The 20,105-nt window shown below is 40.3% G+C and overlaps 1 protein-coding gene across 3 annotated transcripts in view; it reads right to left on the reverse strand.

Annotated features, from left to right (window-relative positions):
* The window catches only part of ap3b1.L (adaptor related protein complex 3 subunit beta 1 L homeolog), a 143,539-nt gene extending 123,648 nt beyond the window's left edge, over positions 1-19,891 (reverse strand). The window contains exons 1-3 of one of the 3 annotated variants that reach the window (XR_005964980.1): positions 19,559-19,891; positions 1,557-1,632; positions 1,205-1,279 (exon numbers count right to left, since the gene is read on the reverse strand). Coding sequence is in view for 2 of the 3 variants with exons in the window: in NM_001091840.1 (NP_001085309.1) it covers positions 1,205-1,279; positions 1,557-1,632; positions 19,559-19,725 (318 nt within the window). In the remaining variant the exon portion in view is untranslated. 3 annotated transcript variants of the gene reach the window in all.
* Between the last annotated feature and the right edge of the window lie 214 nt (positions 19,892-20,105).

Genomic DNA, 20,105 nt, shown 5'->3' on the forward strand with positions numbered 1-20,105 from the left:
ACAATCTACCAAGCATACATCAACCCAGGGCCACTGGAAAACAAAGAAGCAGAAGAAGATCACTATGGTGCTCACTGAGAAGAGATTATAATCACAATCACTAGGGGTGATTTGGTACCCACCAGTGTTTAAAACGTTCCTTTTTCCTTTGACTAAAGTCAGATAGCTACATGCGTTGTAGCATTTGAAAAAGCCCAAGAGTGTAACAAAAAAAAGCTTGAGAGCACAATGAAGGGTGTCACCAATGATATCTGATTGTGAACAATGCAGGCCACGTTGCCTCAGTAACACACACAAGTCATATTTACTTATAGTTGGGACCTCAGCAGTGTCTATCTAAGGGCTCAGTCTTGAAACACGCTTCTGGTAAGAACTCTTTTTTTACTTATTCAGAAAGGCATAGACCTGCCTGACCTGTTTCACACCACAAGTGGACTATCAAGGTCAGATGTTGTGTTTCACTGCTGCATTGCTTTTAGTACACTGCTGCATTCCTATGGGAGGTAGTGTTTACATTTAGTTCTATTTCCTTAGAGTACATCTGCCATTCATAAATCAAGAGCAAGTTTTATAAGTGTGGCTTATCCTTGCTCCTTTTCCAGCCAATGTTAATCAATTGTATTCCAAAACAACCTTTTTTTGCCCAATATTATATTGTATATTTCTTATTCTGGCATAAATAAAAATTACTTATTCTGAAGTTCAGCATGAGTACAGAAGAAATGAGAGTGCAACTAATGCAAAACAGAAGCACCTCAACCAATCTGCACATCCCTGATTTGAGGGCTATAGGCATCATTTAAGAAACCAGGGGCAACATGTAATATGCAAAAAATGTACAATGTAAAAGACCCTGTTTTTATGCAATGTGCATGCTGCACCTTGGTTTGCAGCCAATGATGCATCTATTTGTGCCCATAGAATGGAGCCCAAAAATCTGCACTTTGTTCTGAATGCAGAAGGATAGGTAGTAGGCAGCAAGGGGCATCACATATTATTGCCTTTAGTTTGCATCTGAGGCTATGGCAAGTCCTAAACACAGAGCTGCCTTGTGCCACCAGCAATGCATTATATACCAAAATGGAGGGTTTCTTTATAATACACATTCACCAGCCACCCCAAGCCTATCCATCCCAAGCACTGTGCAAAACACGCCGCTTTCTGAAAAGTTTAAATTTGACAATTCAATTTTCATTTTACTCACCTCAAGATTTTTGCTCGCAACATTTTTGACAACAGCAGGGAACAGCTCTGAGGCATTTTTTCCATCTGAAATCATCTGACAACAGAAGAGAAAAACCCCAATGAGTTTTGATGGTACATGTCACAATAGGAGACATTTTTATAAAGCTGTGCTAACAAATGGTGTTGGAACACAATATGTATCACCGCTTTAATGCTATAGCAAGGTGTGTAAAATCATATTCAGTGATTTTATGGGAATATGTAGCCAAGCGTAAAATTCTGACATAAAAAGAAGTGTTATCTAGTCATGCTAGGGCTGCAGACTGGAAGGCACACACATACTAGAGTGGTTTTCAGGCAAGTAAACATACCCCAACAATCCTCTTCATTGCTTCCAGCTTGGAAGAATCTTTGTTGCTTTCCAGCATTTGCTTTAGGTCTTCATTCCTAGAAAAATGAGGGAAAACAAAGGAGAAACATCAACAGTTACTAAAATGTATGATTAAATGGAAAGTTCACTTTTATAAAGTTGGAGATGGATCCCAAGCAACTGTTCAGTCAGTCTTTATTTTTCATGTATTTTTTTTTTTAATTATTAGGCTTTTTCAGGTCTGCCTCTGCTTTTTCATTTTAACTTATTATTGACTATCATCCTACTATTCATATTCCAGTCTGATTGGAAAGTAATTGAACTATTTATATAACCAACTAATTTCATTCTAATAAACGAGTGATTTCTACCCCTTATGCAATTCCCCTCCCATATCTAAATTAGCAGTTACTCTGCGAATAGAGAATAGTGAATTAAGTGAGACTGGGGTATATACATTACTGAAATGTTCTGCAACCCTTCACATTGAGTTGTTAATCATTCGCTTCAATCCCTGCCCCAGTGGAGCTTACAATCCAATTTCCCTACCAGATGCACACACAGCTACACAGACATGCGTGCAGAAACACACTTGGGTAGAAATCACTGGGGTAAACTGATTGCAGCGGTCATGCAGACTATTTCTCCTTTAAGAAAAGTACAGGGAATCTTGTCGTTAATAAAACGGACACGGAAAGAGTTACAGGAATGTGTTGGAAGTGCAGCAGTTTCATAATGGCAAACAAATAAATGAAGGTGAACTCTCCTTTTGTGAAAAAAGGCAAACAGAAGGTTAATTAGCCCTGCTCATAAATTATTTCCAGACATCCTCCATTCATCCTTGTCTCTGCTGTATTACCTATGCATATTAACAGGGTCCAGCGCAGCGAGAATATAAAGATTTCCCACCAACCAACACACACGCTGGGATTCTATTCAGTGGCTCCTGTCCGGCACAACATTTCAAGTTGTTACCTCTCCTGCCACAGAAGGTGAAATTAATTTAATCTAAGCACTGTGCTATCTGAGCAAGGGCCGAACGACTGGATTAGCCCGATATCACCCGGCCTTTGGTGGGCATATTGGGGAAAGATTCGCTCGTTCTGCAACCTCGCCAAACGAGCAGATCTTATAGAGTATGGCCATCTTCAGTCTACTAAAAAAATAATTTCACCATTAAATAAGCCCAATAGAACTGTTTTGCTTCCAATAAGAAATAATTACATCTAGTTGAGATCAAGTACAAAGTACGGTTTTATTATTACAGAGAAAAGGGAAATCATTTTTAAATATTTGAAAGAATTGGATTCTATGAGAAAAGGGCCTTCGCGTAATTCAAAGCTTTCACATTAATGGGTTTTCCGGATAATAGATCCTATAACTATTCTGCCTATGAGCATGGGAGAAAATGGGGTCAGATGGTGGCAAGGGTTCTAGAAATTTTGGCACCCCCAGTGAATTGGACTTTCCTTGCCCTTTAAATAAAGTTCCTCGTAAAAGGAACTATTGAGTTAAAGGGCAAGTCAACCCAAAAAACTATTTTTGCAAAATAAAAGAAAACATAATTCTAAGCAACTTTCCCATGTACATTAATTCAGAATTTTCAGTTCTTTTAAAGTTATTTGTAAAAACTATTGCCATGGAACAACTCTTGGTTGTTACCTTTTAAACAATGTTGCAAAAGTCTTAAGCTGGCCATAGAGGTAAAGATTTTTAAAAGATCCGATCTTCATCGTGAGACAACGATTATCGTATGTACGATTGTTCGAATCCCACTAACTTCACAATAAGGATAAGGAAGGATTGGTCGGACTTCACTAAAATCAGTCGTTCAGCAAGAAAAATCTTTGTGTCTATGGGGAGCTTTAGTTCCCCAGCAAAGACACGTCTGTTAAGCTGGCCATAGACGCAAAGATCCGATCGTATGAATCAACGTACGATCGGACTTTCCCATCTCCCGACCTGCCACTAACCATTCAGATCAAAGTCTTACCATTCCGATCAAATAAAGTAGTAAAAGAACAGATCAGCCAATGTTCTGACCCTGACAGCAATCGTACGATACTTATGTCTGACAAAGCTGGTGACAGTCTCCCACTGAAAATCATACGATCGGCAATACACGCAGAGATATTATCGGCAGCTGACAGAAATTTTCTAACCTGTCCGATCGACCAAACGACCGATCTCCGCCGGACAAAAAATGTTGGGACTCTCCACACACGGTCCGAAAATCGTTCGAATCCACAATTCATACGATCGGATTGTTGCGTCTATGGCCAGCTTTAATCAGCTGCCTTGTCTTACATTGTATCAACAGTCTGAGCCACCAGGATAATAGAAAGGGACAAACACTGCTTTCAATAGCAATACATATACAAATACCTTTAAACCAAAGAAAAATTGTAATGAATGCATATAAGTTGCTTAGAACAATGTTTTCTTTTATTAGCCAAAAATAATTTTTTAGGGTTGACATTCCCTTTAATGCAGCTAATGAGTGAACTAAGGATCCTGATAACGAGCAAGTACTCAGACCTGGATCCGCAGTCATGAGGCAAATTGTTTGAGTGACTCTATCCAAGAACAAAAAAAATTACGACACAAGCAGAGATTTTGTGTGTCTGTGTATGAATTTTATTTATTTTTTTAAGTGAATGTAAACCCGAAATTTCCCTAATGAAAAAAATAATCAGAGGTTTTTATTTATTATTAGTTATTAAGTAAGTGTGGACTGGCGATTCTGATGAAGCAAATGTCAGCTTTTAAACTAAAACATAACATGAAGGATAGACTATTGCTACATTGTATCACAAGTCAGAACATGCACTTTAAGCATTCTGCCTTTAAGGGCTTTAGCACACGGTCAGATTCGAACTGTCTTTTTTAAATGAAAAATCGGCTGCGGCAATGCACTATCAGCGCTTCACTTTTCCAAAGTCGCCCAAAGTTGCCTCACGAGGAAACTTCGGGCGACTTCGGAAATTGAAACGCCGTGAGTGCATTGCCGCAGCCGATTTGTCATTCTAGCAGGCGGAAGGCAAGGGGAAGGCAGTTCGGGGAGATTGTCACCCCGAAGAAGAGGCAATTAGTCGCCAGTCGACTAAATCACCCCGAATCTGCCCATGTGCTATAACCCTAAATAAGCCAATTCAGGTTACAGAAGACACATAGGTGTGAATTTAGCACTGAGCAAGAGATAAGCTTCATAATATAACTAGCGCCAGACACAGAGAAATTGCTGGTGAGTAAACAGTTGGATATTTCTGTGTTACAACTGATGTCAATTAAGCCTCATGTCATTAGGAAGATAACGATCCACTCCAGGCATTTTCAGACCTTATTCTATGGTACCATGCTGCTTAAAGAGGAATTAGGTTTTAAAAGTTCAGGGACTGGATCCTTATCTGATTATTTGGGATAAGTTGACATACCATGAAAACAAGGGGAAATAAACACATTAGAGGGCATATTTATTAATTAGGTGGGATTAGTTAATTAGACTTGAGCCACAGAATGGCAAGCCCTTTCTAGTCCAATATTCCTATCCTTGCCCAAAGTGCTTTAACTTGAAGCAGCACAAGCACCTACATACCAAATGCAGGTATGAGTCCTGTTACCCAGAATTCCAGAGATCTTTCTGTAATTTGGATCTCCGTACATTAATTCTTCTTAAAATTAATTTAAACGTTAACTAAATGTACACGGTACTGCTTTATTATTACAGAGAAATCATTTTTTCTGATTTGTACCTCATACACCCACATAGGCACTAACAGTTGTTACAATCAATAACTTGTTAATGGCATGACACTGTACCTGCACCAACAAAAACTGTACTTATTGTAACTGGTCACAACAAAAAAAACTGTCTACTAATTTCTGTTTTGGGTTATTTTGTTTTATGTTGTAAAAACAATAAAACTTACCTTTAAAAAAAAAAAAGAAGCTAAATAACTCAAAAACAACAAATAATAAAAAATGAAAACCAACTGCATATTGTCTCAGAATACTAAAAATTAACTCAAAGGTGAACATCCCCTTTAAAATATAAAACACACTTGTATAAAGGGTAGAGTGCCCCTTTAAATGGCTTATAATACAACTACACCAGGAACAGGAAAACTGTAATAATGTGACTAAACTTCCGCTCCCAGCAGCCACTGATAGATTATAGTTCAACAACATCTGGAGGGAGGAATGTTGGCTATTTCCAGCCATTAGCACCTACCCTGCAATAAGCTGCTCAGAGGACAGGTCAGGCTCTGCATGGTTCAGTCTGATTTCCTCTGCAGTCGGTTCTACATCGAAACTAATCTGCAGTTTATCGGCCATGGTGAGAACAGTTTTGACAGCCGACGCCTGACCCACTAAATTCATCAGGGTCTGCTCCATGGTGTTGCTGTGCCCTAAGGGGTCACCAGGAATCCTAGCACCGGGCTCCCAGCACAACAGGATATCAACTCCCTTACGAAAAGAACAATTTTCTTCAAAATTTGAAAATGTCACTTCCCTTCAAAAACAGCCGCTGGCAGTCTTACAGTGGCACCGTGCCACGCACATCATCCAGTCTTCATAGTCCCAGCCTTCCAGCTTCAGGAAACCTCAGTGGCTGCAACATCCTCCTAAAAGTCCATGCTAGAAAGAGGGTAGCGCGTCGGTAGCTTTCTCAGTCACATGCAGTTACACAAACCCATGTGTCACGTTGCTTAATGTGTAAAAGGAAACGCGTCCAACCAGCCAAAAAAAGTGCAGCACGGTGTGTCACCTAAACATGCTCAACCACTAATGAAATGCAGTTCTAGATGTGAAGTGTGGAACTGCCCCAAGGTGTGGCTGCAAGGTGATCACACAAACCCATTCACTTGTATTGTAACCTGAGCCTTCCCACACTCTATACACAGCACAGGGGAGGATGGACAGTCACTTACCTGCACCTGCCCAATGATTTCGGCAGCGTTAGATAGTGTTGCCCTAGTGGAGCACCAAATGCTGGGCATGAGATGATCTGTAAGAAATGGCCATTTTCATATCCATTTGCAGCACTGCATTAAAGCGCAAGTATGTAGTTTTCAATTAAATGTTTTACGTACTATTTACTCATCTTTTTTTCCCCTGTTAAAAGGGAACTCCACTCAAACATAACGTTACCTTTTTGAAAAGCAAACATAATTTCAAGCAACTTTGCAATATACATCAATAAAAAATATGCAGACTCTTCATGATTTTTAAGGGTTTGGAGCAGTTCCCTAAGTTTAGCCCCCTGCTCTCTTGCTGATCTGTCTGACTACTTTGCTGAGCTGGCTGACTACTGTTACTTTGTATTAACAGCCATCTGTCCTCAGCCTGCATCCTCCAAACCCCACTATTCCCTGCACACGTGATTTCAATAAGGAACAGAACATCACAAGCATTGTGGGTTATGTAGTTCCTGCATGCTTTCTGTAAGCTGTGGAGAACTTGTTACAATTTGTAACATTATTGTTTTAGTCCCTCCTTCCCTGCCAGGATTTCAAATGATGCAGAAAGAGATAAACTGTTAGACAGCTGGATTTCAGTAAAAATTGCATATATTCTGTGATGGGTATATTAGGGGTTTCTGTCTTATATGGGCCTCTTTATCAAAGTGGTTAAATAGTGGATAATAGAGAACACCATTATGTTCTACAGAGTTTATCTGCTGTGTAACCTGAGCCTTTTCTCCGTTGAATTGTGATGGGCAACACTGCATTATATTTGTATTACTTTACAACAATCTCAGGGCATTGTGGTTCAAGGCAGCCATCTTCTTCTCTTCGTAATCTTTGGGAGGTGCCGTATCGGCGCATGCGCAGTTGGAGCGATTTTCTGTTTCGCGACAGCTGCGCATGTGCTGAAAGTCATGGAAATTGCGCTGGAAGAAGACCCGAAGATTACCGAAGCGGCTGAAGATGGCGCCCATGAACTCCGATGCCCTGAATCTGCACCAAGGGGTAAGTAAAGAGTTAGGGGCATTTAGGAGGTACCAGCTAGGCTGGGGGGGAGCAGGGAGGGGGGGTCTATGTAGGGTAGGGAATTTTATCAAGCATTAAATAAACCCAATAGGCTGGTTTTGCTTTCGATAAAGGTTAATTATACCTAAGTTGGGATCAACTGTTTTATTTTTACAGAGAAAAAAGGAAAAAATTTTGAAAAACTTGGATAAAATTGAGTCTAAGGAAGACGGCCTTTATGTAATTTGGAACTTTCTGGATAACAGATCCCATAACTGTACTTTGGTCATATAGAAAGGAATGAGTACAAAGCATTAGACATGCAAAGACAAAATATAGATTACTGTAGGTATACAAATGGTAAGAGAGAAGAGGAAAGCAGAAAAACTTAATGTAAGAGTGTAGAGAAGGCTGCTGCATTGCTTTGTCTCTGTAAATCAGACGTTTCATATTTACTTGTTGCCAGTTGCTCTGCTGACATCTTGTGGATGCAAATTAGTATTACATTATGGGTATCTCCACAATTAGTCTTTTTGTGTATTAAACTGTAACCTTTCCTATTCTGCAGATTATGATAAAAAAAAAAATAACTTAGAAATGTTTAGTTATTCTTATCTATGTTAAATTGTTTGTAGTGATGTAAATGGCACAACAAACCAGAAAAAGACAACTGCAAAAAGCAAATTAATTTTAAAATTCCTGTCCAGTTGTTGTCTAATGCATGGATGGTAGCACAATAAAAAAGAAGATATTAAAATATATATTCATCTTAAAAAGATCATTACAAAACTAATGAGAGACCTGCCAACTTTTCAGGCTAGACTAGGCACAATGATGCTCTCTTAAAGGGGCAGTTCACCTTTAAATTAACTTTCATTGTTATAGAATGGCTAATCCTAAGCAACTTTTCAATTGGCCTGCTTTTGTATAGTTTTTAAGTCACTTGCCACGTTCTACTGACTCTCTTCAACTTCCAAATGGGGGTCACTGACCCCACGTAAAAAAACAAATAATATGTAAGGCTACAAATGTATTGTTATTGTAACTGCTGCTTGGCATGCCTGTGTCTAATTGAACAATGGAGTGAAATGACAAGAAAAAACACCTAGCTGAGGCCAAATAAATGTGACCTTATAATATTCTCAGTACTGTACTGAATCCTATACAGACTACATGGTAGCCAGAGGGGTAGGTATAATAATGGTCTTGCAGTTGAACAGAAGGAGAGAATGAATCTTAATAAAGAAGATAAATATGCTGACACAGCTTACAGTTCAAAGGAACACTCCTTCCTGACTCCTGAGTTTATTTGCAATCATTGTACCAGTAAATAATTGTATTAGTGAAATATTTAATATTAAGCTCCCCCAACACATCAGCCAAACCTTTCCTGAGTGTATTTAATGTTTCTGCCAACAGCACCCGAGGCTTATTCAATCTAATTAAACGTAAACTCTTGGTAGCATTAGTTATATAAGTCTTTGAAAGTCTAGCCATTGCAAAGTACATACATATATATATATATATATATATATACACACACAAATACATATATACAAATATGCTATTGATATTATTCATACAAGGATGGGATCTGGTATCCCAGAATGAATTACGGGAAGACTGTCTCCCATAGGCTCAATTTTAAGCAAATAATTAAAATTTAAAAAAATATAACAGTATTCTGAGCATTCTGAATAACATGTTCCATACCTATATTTTATATGCAGTGGGGAGCCTGGCCATACTGAGGGAGCTAGGTGTATTTCTAAAAATGTTTTGTTTTTTCCCAGGGAATAACCAAAATTAGAATTCCACCTTAAAAAAAAGACATATAAACAGCAAGGGTCTGTGCAGGTGATCAGTATGAAAGCCAGTGGAGGCCCTTTTCATCCCTGTCAGCTTATTACATTAATCCAATAACTGCAGCAGCTCGTCTCTTATAAAGCAGTGCCAGTACCCATGCCGGGTTTCAGAGGTGAGTGCCAAGCAATTAGAGGTGGCGTTTACGCTTTCATCCCTCCATGCCATTGCACTTCCAGACCGTCTCTGTGCCACAAACATCCTGCTCAGAGCTTATTACCCAGTATATTTCTGTGTTGTCGTCAGCACAAATACAAAGAAGTTATTCTGAATGGCAAACACGAGGGCACTAATGAATTCATTACATTAGCTGGCTGAAAATGTTTAATTTCTTTCATCATGTAAAATGTTCCATGATGATTAACTGCAGTGATTCTGGATTTCTGGGTACACATTATTTATTTTGGACACTCAAGTGTAAATCTTTTGGCCAAAACCTGTCCTTTGTGCACAGTGCCTGGCAGATACCATTGAAGTGAATGGCACAAGTCATGGGCAGCATCAGACAGCACTGAAGAGATCCAGTAATGACCAGGCAGTCTGTAATCTCCTAATAAAGTGAATGGGAGGCAGAAGGGGTCATTAGGACCACTTTATACAGCCCATGTGCCATCAGTCTAATCATATGTATGTGTCTGATAAACAAGCTCTGCATCATGAACTCTTATTCAGGCGAGACTGAGCTACACTAACCTACCAGGAACAGGCCCCCGGGTAACAGAATGCAAGCCTAAAACCTTTTCAAAGCCTTTTTTTTTTTAGCACCATGTCTGCTAAACTATACCCCCCAAACAATGTAGGTCTCTATAAAAAGATATTGCGTAAAACAGCTCGTATGTAAAACCCTGCTTCATGTTAATAAACCATTTTCATAATAATATACTTTTTTAGTAGTATGTGCCATTGGGTAATCATAAGAAAATTGCCATTTTAAAAAATAAGGGTTTACCCGGACTCCTGCACAAAAGCAGTTCCGGCTTCTGGCGCCAGAATTTAGAGACTTCCATCCGCCCTTTTGTGATGTCACTGCGGGGCGGGCGTGGGTCTATAAACAGAGGGCAGCAGCGGGTGCAGATTGGGATAGGGTGGGTTAGGGTCGGGTGCGGGTACTGTGAAGTTTTCTGCACAGGCCCAGGGAATTTGTTAAATGATTATAATCACAAATTCACTTATCTGGAAAAACCCCAGGTCCAAAGGATTCTGGATATACATGTACTTTAGTGATATGCAGGGTTGACCACTGCCTGGGCGGGTTTAGGTTAAAATTTGACCAACTATTGTGGGTTAAGGTTGGGTGCAGGTCAGACTGGAGAAAATACACTTCTCCACTGCTCCCAAGCATTCACTGTATTGGAACCAGAGGCACACTTACAAGTAGCGTACAAAACAAAAAGACATGGGTACTAGTTGGGTGCGGGTTGAGTTTTTCCTGAGCCACATATACAACTACTGTACTTGATTGTAACTAAGCTGATTGGATCGATATTGGTGGCAAAACCATCCCTTTGGGTTTTAAAAAGGCAACTGTTTTTGGTATTCAAAGGGGGGGGGGTCCACCTTTGAGATAACAAGTATATTATAGAATGTCCTATTTTTAACATATTTTCAATTGGTCTTCATTATTTATTTTGTACAGTTTTTAAATCATTTGCCATCTTCTTCTGACTCTACAGATATATTGTTATCGCTAACTGTTTTTACTTTTCTTTCTATTCAGGCCCAGTTCTATTCATACTCCGTCCAGTCTCTTGTTCACATCAATGCATGGTTGCTAGGGTAGTTAGGGCCCTAACAACCAGACTGATGAAATTGCAAACTCGAGAGTTGCTGAAAGCTAAATAACTCAAACACCACAAATTATAAAAAACGAAAGGTGATTGCAAATGGTCTCAGAATATCACTCTCTACATCATACTCAAAGGTGAACAACCCCTTTAAAGGAGAAGGAAAGGCATCCTGCACTTAGGGGTGCCAAATGTTAGGCACCCCCAAGTGATTGTATTGACTTACCTGAAACCCTGGTCCGGTGTTCCTATCAGCAGAAAACTGCACTGGTCCAGGGTTATACCAGTGAGCACCATGGAGTGATCCTCTTCCATCTTCTGATTTCTTTGCGCGGCTGCGCATGTGCAGTAGAACGAAAAAACGGAACTTTAACTAAAATGTCTGCTATTTCGTTCAACTGCACATGCGTTTCCCCCAGGGAAATTTGAAGTAAGAAGAAGCCGGAAGGGGATCGCTCCGTGGTGCTCACTGGTATAACCCCGGCCCGGCGCAGTTTTCTGCTGATAGGAGCACCGGCCCGGGGTTTCAGGTAAGTAAATACAATCACTTGGGGGTGCCTAACATTTGGCACCCCCAAGTGCAGGATGCCTTTCCTTCTCCTTTAAGTTTTAGTATGAGGCAGAATTTGCAACTGCTCTTCATTTTTTAATTTTATTGGTTTTTGAGTTATTTAGCTTCAGCAGCTCTCCGGTTTGGCATTTCAGCAGCTATCTAGTTGCTATGGTCCAAATTACCCAAGCCAATTACCCTAGCCAAACCAACTGAGGTGCTAGCAAAGCAGTTACTCAGTTAGAGGGTCACATACCCACTAATAATCAGGCAGATTCATCTGAAAAGGACTGATCTACAAAATAATGGCCTGTGTGGGGCTAAAAGGCAAAGGTGCCAGGGAAGAACATGTACAACCAGCAAATCTCAAGGCCATGTAGCAAACATGGTGCAGTATACTAATTCATAAACAGAGAAAACACTGGGGCTGAGGGTGAGGCAATTATTCCTTGGTAAAAGGCCCTGAGAATGGCCCTCAGTGAGACTGAAGAAACTCCATGCCTGGTCCTTGCGAGACAGATAAAATAGACCCCCTGCATAACCAACTCCTGCTAACAAAACAGAGGGTGAAGGGAGAGGGTTGTATACTAGGAATCCAATTACCTACCTCGCAAGGACCAAAGACTACTGTGCTCTGATACAAAAACATTTTTACCATTTATCATCAAAAATACAATGAAAAGAAGTGCAAAGCTAAAGAAATAGATGTGTGTGAGAAGGCTTGGGTCGGGTGCCAGCTGGAAAGTATGTACAGTATTTTAATCTAACAAACTGGTTATATTGACAGATGGGGCAGCAGCAGGCTCACTGTAGTTAAATCACTGTACAATTTACTGGGACATTATCAGGTGGGACAGTTATGGAGCTGGAAATAACTGTTTTCTCATCCCTCAAATATAAAGCAAAACACAAAATAGACAAAGGCACCTTCAGAACTGCAGATGTTGCAAAGCGACAACCTCTAGTAAACCTCCAATAGCTGGAAGGGGAATTCTGGGAGTTGTAGTTCTATAACATTCAAGGAAACACACTCACCAAATTACTACCCACAGATCAACATAGTGTGTCCTTGGTTTCATGTACTTTCTATAGGCCCCTGAGGGCAATTTTCAGCCGGGGATGGGGGGAGCACCACTCTCCCAAAAAAAGACGGAAGTAGAAGGGGCAAGTGATAATTCAGATCTATGACAATTGTGAACAACCCTTTAACCCAAAGCACTTTGAACAGTTGGCATCAAAAATACTAATTTGAAACTTGTTCTCCAAATATGCACTTTTTTCTAAAAATGCCTTGTCATTGTCTAAGACTTGTGGGTACTGATTAAAAGAAAAGTGCATGCAACAAATTCCTCTCTTCCACCATTAAAGGGGTGGTTCGCCTTTAAGTTAACTGTCAGTATGTTATTGAATGGCTAATTCTATGTCTATGGCTAGAATGGCTATTTATTTTTTTTAAGTTTTTTTAAATGTATTTGTTTTTTAATTATTTGCATTTTTCTTCTGACTCTTTCCAGCTTTAAATGGGGGTCACTGACCCCATCTAAAAAAATAAATGTAAGGCTATAAATGTATTGTTACTTTTTATTATTGATCGTTATTATTACTCATTGTATATTATATCTATATTATATAATTATATATTACTCAGACCCTCTCCTATTCATATTCCAGTCTAATTTAAATCAATGCCTGGTTGCTAAGGTAATTTGGATCTAAAGAGCTGCTGAATAAAAGGCTAAATAACTCAAAAACACCAAAAAATGTAATTTTTACTCTCATGTGTGCATGAAAACTCATTTTGAATGTTAGTAAATTAGGCCAATGAATTTAAATCACCGATCCACTGCTGATTTCAAAATATAAAAATTCACCACCTGAAAACAAGGTGAGTTTCTAAATCTTTTTTTTTATATACAGCACTGGAGGAAAAAAATACTGCACATGGAGAATAAAGTGAGTTAAATAACTCTTGTTTTCGTATAACAATTCACTCAAACCCAAGCTAAGTAGGATCATTCATAATTGTGCCCCCAAATTTGCTCAATAGATTAGGAACAGGGCTATTCACCGCACTTCTCACTGCTGACAACTGACCCGCAAGAGACAGTTGTGACAAATGTACTTGCTACAGCTCTTAGGCAAACAATCATGTGTCCACTGCAATAATCCACTGACTTCAATGTACACCAGTAGGGCCCAACTGACTTCAGGTCAGTGGAGAGGCAATTGCAAACATTTTGGCATCCAAGAAAGTGGAAATCGGGTGGCTGGCAAAATTCTTGCAATCAGCCTGAGTGCCGTGTGTTCTGACATGGACAGCACTGCTGTCCTAGGTTTGTATGTACCCCCCCCCCCCATATCTGCATTGGTTTCCCCCACACGGCAAAGACATATAGGAAGATTATCAAGATCCTAATTTAAGGGATTGTACACCTTTAATTAAACTTTTGGTATGATAGAGAGAGTGATATTCTGAAACAATCAGCAATTAATATTTTTTTTTATTATTTGTGTTTTTTGAGTTATTTATCAGCTCTTCAGTTTGCTATTTCATTAATATGGTTGCTAGGGTCCAAATTCATTAATATGGTTGCTAGGGTCCAAATTACCCTAGCAACTATGCATTGATTTGAATAAGAGACTGGGATATGAATAGGAGAGGCCCTGAATAGAAAGACGAGTAATTAAAAGGAGCAATAACATTAAGGGGGTTATTTATCAAAGGTCGAGTTTTCAGGTGTGTAAATGAAAACGGATCCGCGCACACAACGATTAATGCAGTCGGGGATTATCCCCTTTTATTCAGCCACCAAACATCAACGTTTCGGGGGGGAAACACCCACCCTTCATGAGTTTTCAGGTGGCCATAGACGCACAGATAATACCGTACCAAACTAATTTTCGTATGATATTCGGTGCATGTATGGTGGGAAAAGAGTCAACCGTTATCGGCAGAAGACTTGGATATTGGATCATCGATCGGGCTGGATGGAAAATGTTGATCAAGCACCTTTGAAGGCCCCCAAACATCGGCCATTGTTAGTGCTGAATCGTCAGATACAAGTAGAATTATATTGTTTCTACCTGAATATCTGACGATTCAGCTCTACACGTGTGAATTGAAACGAACAATCTTTCTTGGAAAGATCTTTTCCAAGAAAGATCGTAATAATTATGTCTATGGCCATCTTTCGAGTTTTTATACCTCAAACGAACTTGAATGGTATCATATTGAAAACTCAAATGGGAGTCCTGAAACCCGAAAACTCGAATTAATTGATTTTTCCACAGGAAAAAAATGGAATAGCTCAAATTATTCGAGTTTTCGGGCAAAACCCTCTGAAAAAACCTCGAACATCATGAAGGTTCCAATGGTTCAAGGGACCTCTGACTTTGATTTCTACATGACAGGTTTCAGATGGTTTATTTTCAGATTCAAGCTATTTCCAGGGTTGGGGTATAATAAATCTTGAAAAATTCTAGTCTTTTTAAACAGGAACACAAACCTTAATAAATCTGTGCCTAAATGTGTAGCCGTAAAAATCAGGTCAGTGACCTCCATTTTGAAAGTTGGAAAGAGTCAGAAGAAAAAGACAATTGAAAAAATAAATAATGAAGGCCAATTGAAAAGTTGCTTATAATTGGCCATTCATACTAAAAGTTAACTTAAAGGTGAACCACCTCTTCAAAAATGATCAATCATCCTAAAGTTATTTTTAAACGTAATTACAGTTGGAAGCAGAATTAGGGATGCACCGAATCCACTTTTTTGGATTCGGCCGAACCCCCGAAACCTTTGCGAAAGATTCGGCCCAATACGAAACTGAATCCTTATTTGCATATGCAAATTAGGGTTTGGAAGGGGAAAACATTTTTTACTTATTGCCTTGTTTTGTGACAAAAAGTCACGTGATTTCCCTGCCGCCTCTAATTTGCATATGCAAATTAGGATTCGGCTGGGCAGAAGGATTCGGCCGAATCTGAATCCTGCTGAAAAAGGCTATATACTGGCCGAATCCCGAACTGAATCCTGGATTATGGCATTTGCCATTTGGAAATCTGAAAGTCAGAAGAAAAAAGCTAAAGTATTAAAAAAAACTATAATGGAAACCAATTCAAATGTTGCTTAGTATTTGCCTCTTTATGGGGCAAATTCACTAACCTGCGGAGTTGCGCTAGCGCAGGCTTTGCCACACTTCGCCAGGGCGGCGCTAATTCACTAAAATCTGAAGTGGTGCTCAGGGACACAAACGGTAGCGAAGTTGCGCTAGCGTTAATTCCTAATTGCCTAATTTGCATACGGCACCAAGTTAGAGTACAATGGACGTATATGTAGCAGCAAATACATTACACTACACAATCCTGGGAAAACTTCATAAAATAAAATAGAGGTGTTATATTGCCCTACACATGTGCCCACTGTATAGTTTAGGTGCCATATGTTAGGAAATGTAGGGGGGAAGGAGGGTACCCCAAAAAAATTTACGATCTTTTTCAGCCTATCACCCTTAAAAAAGGAAAAGACGCCAGCATTTTTTGGGAATTAGAAAAAATTGCAACTTTTTTTGAAGCAAGCCCTATCTACTCTATTGCACTTCGCCTGGTCTGAGGTGGCGAAGGCAAGTCTGGCGCAAGAGGTAACGTTCAGTAGAATGCGCAAGTTAGTGAATTAGCGTAGTTATGTCCCTTCGCCATATCGCAACTTTGCCTGGCGTAAGGGTGCGCAGTAGCGCTAGAGTAGGTCCACTTCGCTAGTGAATTTACGCCAGTAAATCGGCGAAGTAACGAAATGACATCACACTGGCGAATTTGCGCTAGCGTTAGGCGCTTCGCACTTTAGTGAATTTGCCCCTATGACTTTCTAAAAGTTAACTTTTAAATGTAAACCCGGGCTAGTGCTCCTGTTAGCAGAAAACTGCCCCAGCCCAGGTCACTTGCATGGGAGCAATACTCTTCCACCTTGCTTCAAAATCCCGCGGCTGACGCATATATGTATAGAGTGAAAAAAAAGTTTTATTGTTTAAGTTCAGCTTTTCATTCTACTGCACATGTGCACCGTTCGAAAAAGGAGGAAGAGGATCACTCGCTGGCAAGCACCCCTGGTCAGTGCAGTTTTCTGATAAAAGGAGCACCAGACCAGGGTATCAACAATCCTTGGGGGGTGACCTAACATTTGCCACCCCCTTCGACTGCACCTTTCCTTCTCCTTTAAAAGCAATCAGTGTAATCCCCAGTTTCCTTCACGTTATGCGCTCTGAAAGCCTTAGTGTGACTGGTTGTATCTGCAGCATGTCTCCCATGTGACTGCCATGGGGGAATACCCAGGCATGTACAAAACAATCAGTCAATTCTGAATTGTGAAATATAAGGGCCTAACTGTGTTCACACCATATAAATGTAAGTACCCAGACAGAACAGTGCATTAGGCAGGCATCATGGGGATTGCTATATAATCACTCTTCCTCTGACCCCCAATAATGAAATTCTGGAAGTCATTCAGTGCAGAAAAATAATTCCCACTTACAGTTGCCTGCCAATCTCCAAATATTACATGGCTGGCATAGGTATCACACAAGAGTCACACCCACAAGTGTGTAACTTTTGATTCTGTTCAGCTTTCAAATGAGGCTCGCTTACCCCATCTAAAAAACAAACTACACATTTATTGTTTTTGCCATGTTGTACTACTCATCTTTCTATTCAGACCCTTTCCTATTCATATCAATGCAAGGTTGCTAAGGTAATCTGGACCCTAACAACCAGACTGCTCAAACTGCAAACTTGAGAGCTGCTGAATAAAAAGCTAAATAACTCAAAAACCACAAATAATAAAAACCAGTTGCACATTGTCTCAGAATATCACTCTCTACATCATACTAAAAGTTAATTTAAAGGTGAACCTTTAACCTTATAACGTAATGCATGTTAAGTGCACACAAGTGCCTAGTGCTAGAGCTTTAGTGTGTGTGTGCCTATTGTGAAGGGACCAACCATTCACTTGGGGGGGGGGAAGATAAAAATGTTGCTCAGAAGAAGAAAGCATGTGGGTTATGCACATGCTAGCAATTACATAGAGCAGTGATCTCCAACCAGTGGCTCTTGAGCAACATGTTGCACTTCAACCCCTTGGATGTTGCTCCCAGTGGCCTAAAAGGAAAATTCAACCCTTTAAGAAAAAAAACCCTTACCCCCACCCCATGTAAACCCCCCTCCCTCCAGCCTAACTGCACCCCGGGGAAATGCCCCATACTTTATACTTACCTAGGGTTGCCACCTGGCCGGCATTTTACCCGCCTGGCCGGTAAAAATGATGGTTGATCCCAATGTTATTAATAGGGAAAAAAAGATAAATATATAAGAAGGCCGGTATTTTTTTCCGGAAAAGGTGGCAACCCTATACTTGCACCTCGCGCAGATTCTGGCATCGGAGTTCATCTTCTGGGTCTTTGTGCCTTCTTCCGGCGCTTCAGCAATTTTGTGAGTTTCGGCGCATGTGCAGTTGTCACAAACCAGCAAATTGCTCCAACTGCGATTGCGCCAACATGCCGATCTCCCACTCAGCTTACCAAAGACCCGGAAGACAGCTGCGTGTAACTCGGATGCCAGAATCTGTGCCGAGGGGTAAGTATAACGTATGAGGCATTTCCCCCGGGGGGGGTCTCCGTGGGGTGTACGGGTTTCTTCTTAAAGGATTGAATTCTCCTTTAAAGGACCAGTAATATAAAAAAAAAATTAAAAAAGTAGACCACGAAAAAAAAAACACCAAGACTAATTAAACTTTAAAATCGCACAGCCTTTAAGAAATAACTTAGACACTTCGCTTGTGCTCCTCTTCATGAAAAGACGACGATCCATCGTGCGGTGCTTGATTTGTCCTCCCTGGCTATCTCCTATAAGGAAGGCAGGGAGGAGAAATCGAGTGCCGCACGATGGATCACCTTTTCTGAAGAGGAACGCAAGCGGAGTTTCGTTAAGTTATTTCTTAATAAAGGCTGTGCGATTTTAAAGTTTAATTAATCTGGGTGGGTTTTTTTCGTGGTTTACTAAGGAATATTTTTTTTTAAAAAAAAAAAATGTTTATGTTACTGGTCCTTTAAAGCAGGAGTTTATTTTGGTTGAATTAACACCAAGGTTTTTTTTTAATAAACTCTTGATATTTTTTTTTTTTTTTAAAAAAATCTGACTTAAAATATCACAAATTTTTCGGAAATGATTAAACCCAGAGGATGGAAAAATCCGAATTTGAAAATCCAGCATCTCAGACCTGTAGAGGTTCCATATAAGTCAATGGGAAAAGTCCCAATGATTTTTTGTGCAATACCCCGAATTTTTCGGATGAAAATTCCAATAACATCGTAAAAATCATATGAAAAAAATGTGAAAATCCAATTTTTTTTCCGCAAAGCAAATTTTTGGGATAATGTAATAATAAATAAGCGTAAAAATACGGGCTACCAAATAGCCAATCACAGCCCTTATTTTGCACTCCAAGGAACTACTTTTTGTAAGCATGTGTTGCTCCCCAACGCTTTTTACAATTGAATGTGTCTCACAAGTGAAAAAGGTTGGGGACCCATGATGTAGAGCATCAGGGATGGCCAGAAAGCCTTCTGTGCCCCATGCAATTAATAACAGGGCCAGGGTGAGAACTGGTTTAGCAAGAAAACTGGGATAAACATGAAGCAAGAACGTGCAGTATGTGATTCTCCAGCTATTGCTCAGGATCCCTCAGGGAATGCTGGGAATTGTAGTACAGCAACAGATGAAGAGCCACAGGTTGCAGAAGTCTGGATCCTGTTCCCCTGCCCCTCCCTGTCCTTTCCCCGTTTCTCACTTTTTCAGGTCGGTGCTGAACAACCCGAAGACACTCTGTGTGGAGTTGGCACCTGGGGTCGCGTCTTGTCCCACTTCGATAGAATCTGCCCCTCCTCCGCCACTGTGGTTATGGTTATAGGTCAAGCTGGTGCTGGAAGTGGACGGTGCGCCACTCAAGCCAGACATGTTGGTAACGTCAGTCCAAGAAGTGAAGCAGCAGCTTAGTTATTAGAGCTCCGGAAGACGGCCAGAGAGTCAGCAACTGGGTCACGTGACGGTCAGAAAGCTCCTGGCACTGACACGGCGCCGAACAGACATCCAGAGGAGGCGTGGCTCGCCGGCTGGGAATTCCGGGTCTACCATTCAATACTTCACTGTCCAATCAGCGGCTGGTGGGCGGAACATGTCGCTGTACGCGTAGTGTAGTTTGAGTGTCACATGCCAATAGTGTCACGTGGCCTTTGTTGCCTTAATCGCCTTCTTCTTCTGGGTTGCGCCTTTACACCACATGATTCTGTTAGAAAATGTAGTGTGATAGTGAGAGTTTTTAAAACTCTACTGATAAA

This window comes from Xenopus laevis, chromosome 1L, assembly GCF_017654675.1.
Source record: "Xenopus laevis strain J_2021 chromosome 1L, Xenopus_laevis_v10.1, whole genome shotgun sequence".
Classification (NCBI taxonomy): Eukaryota; Metazoa; Chordata; class Amphibia; order Anura; family Pipidae; genus Xenopus; species Xenopus laevis.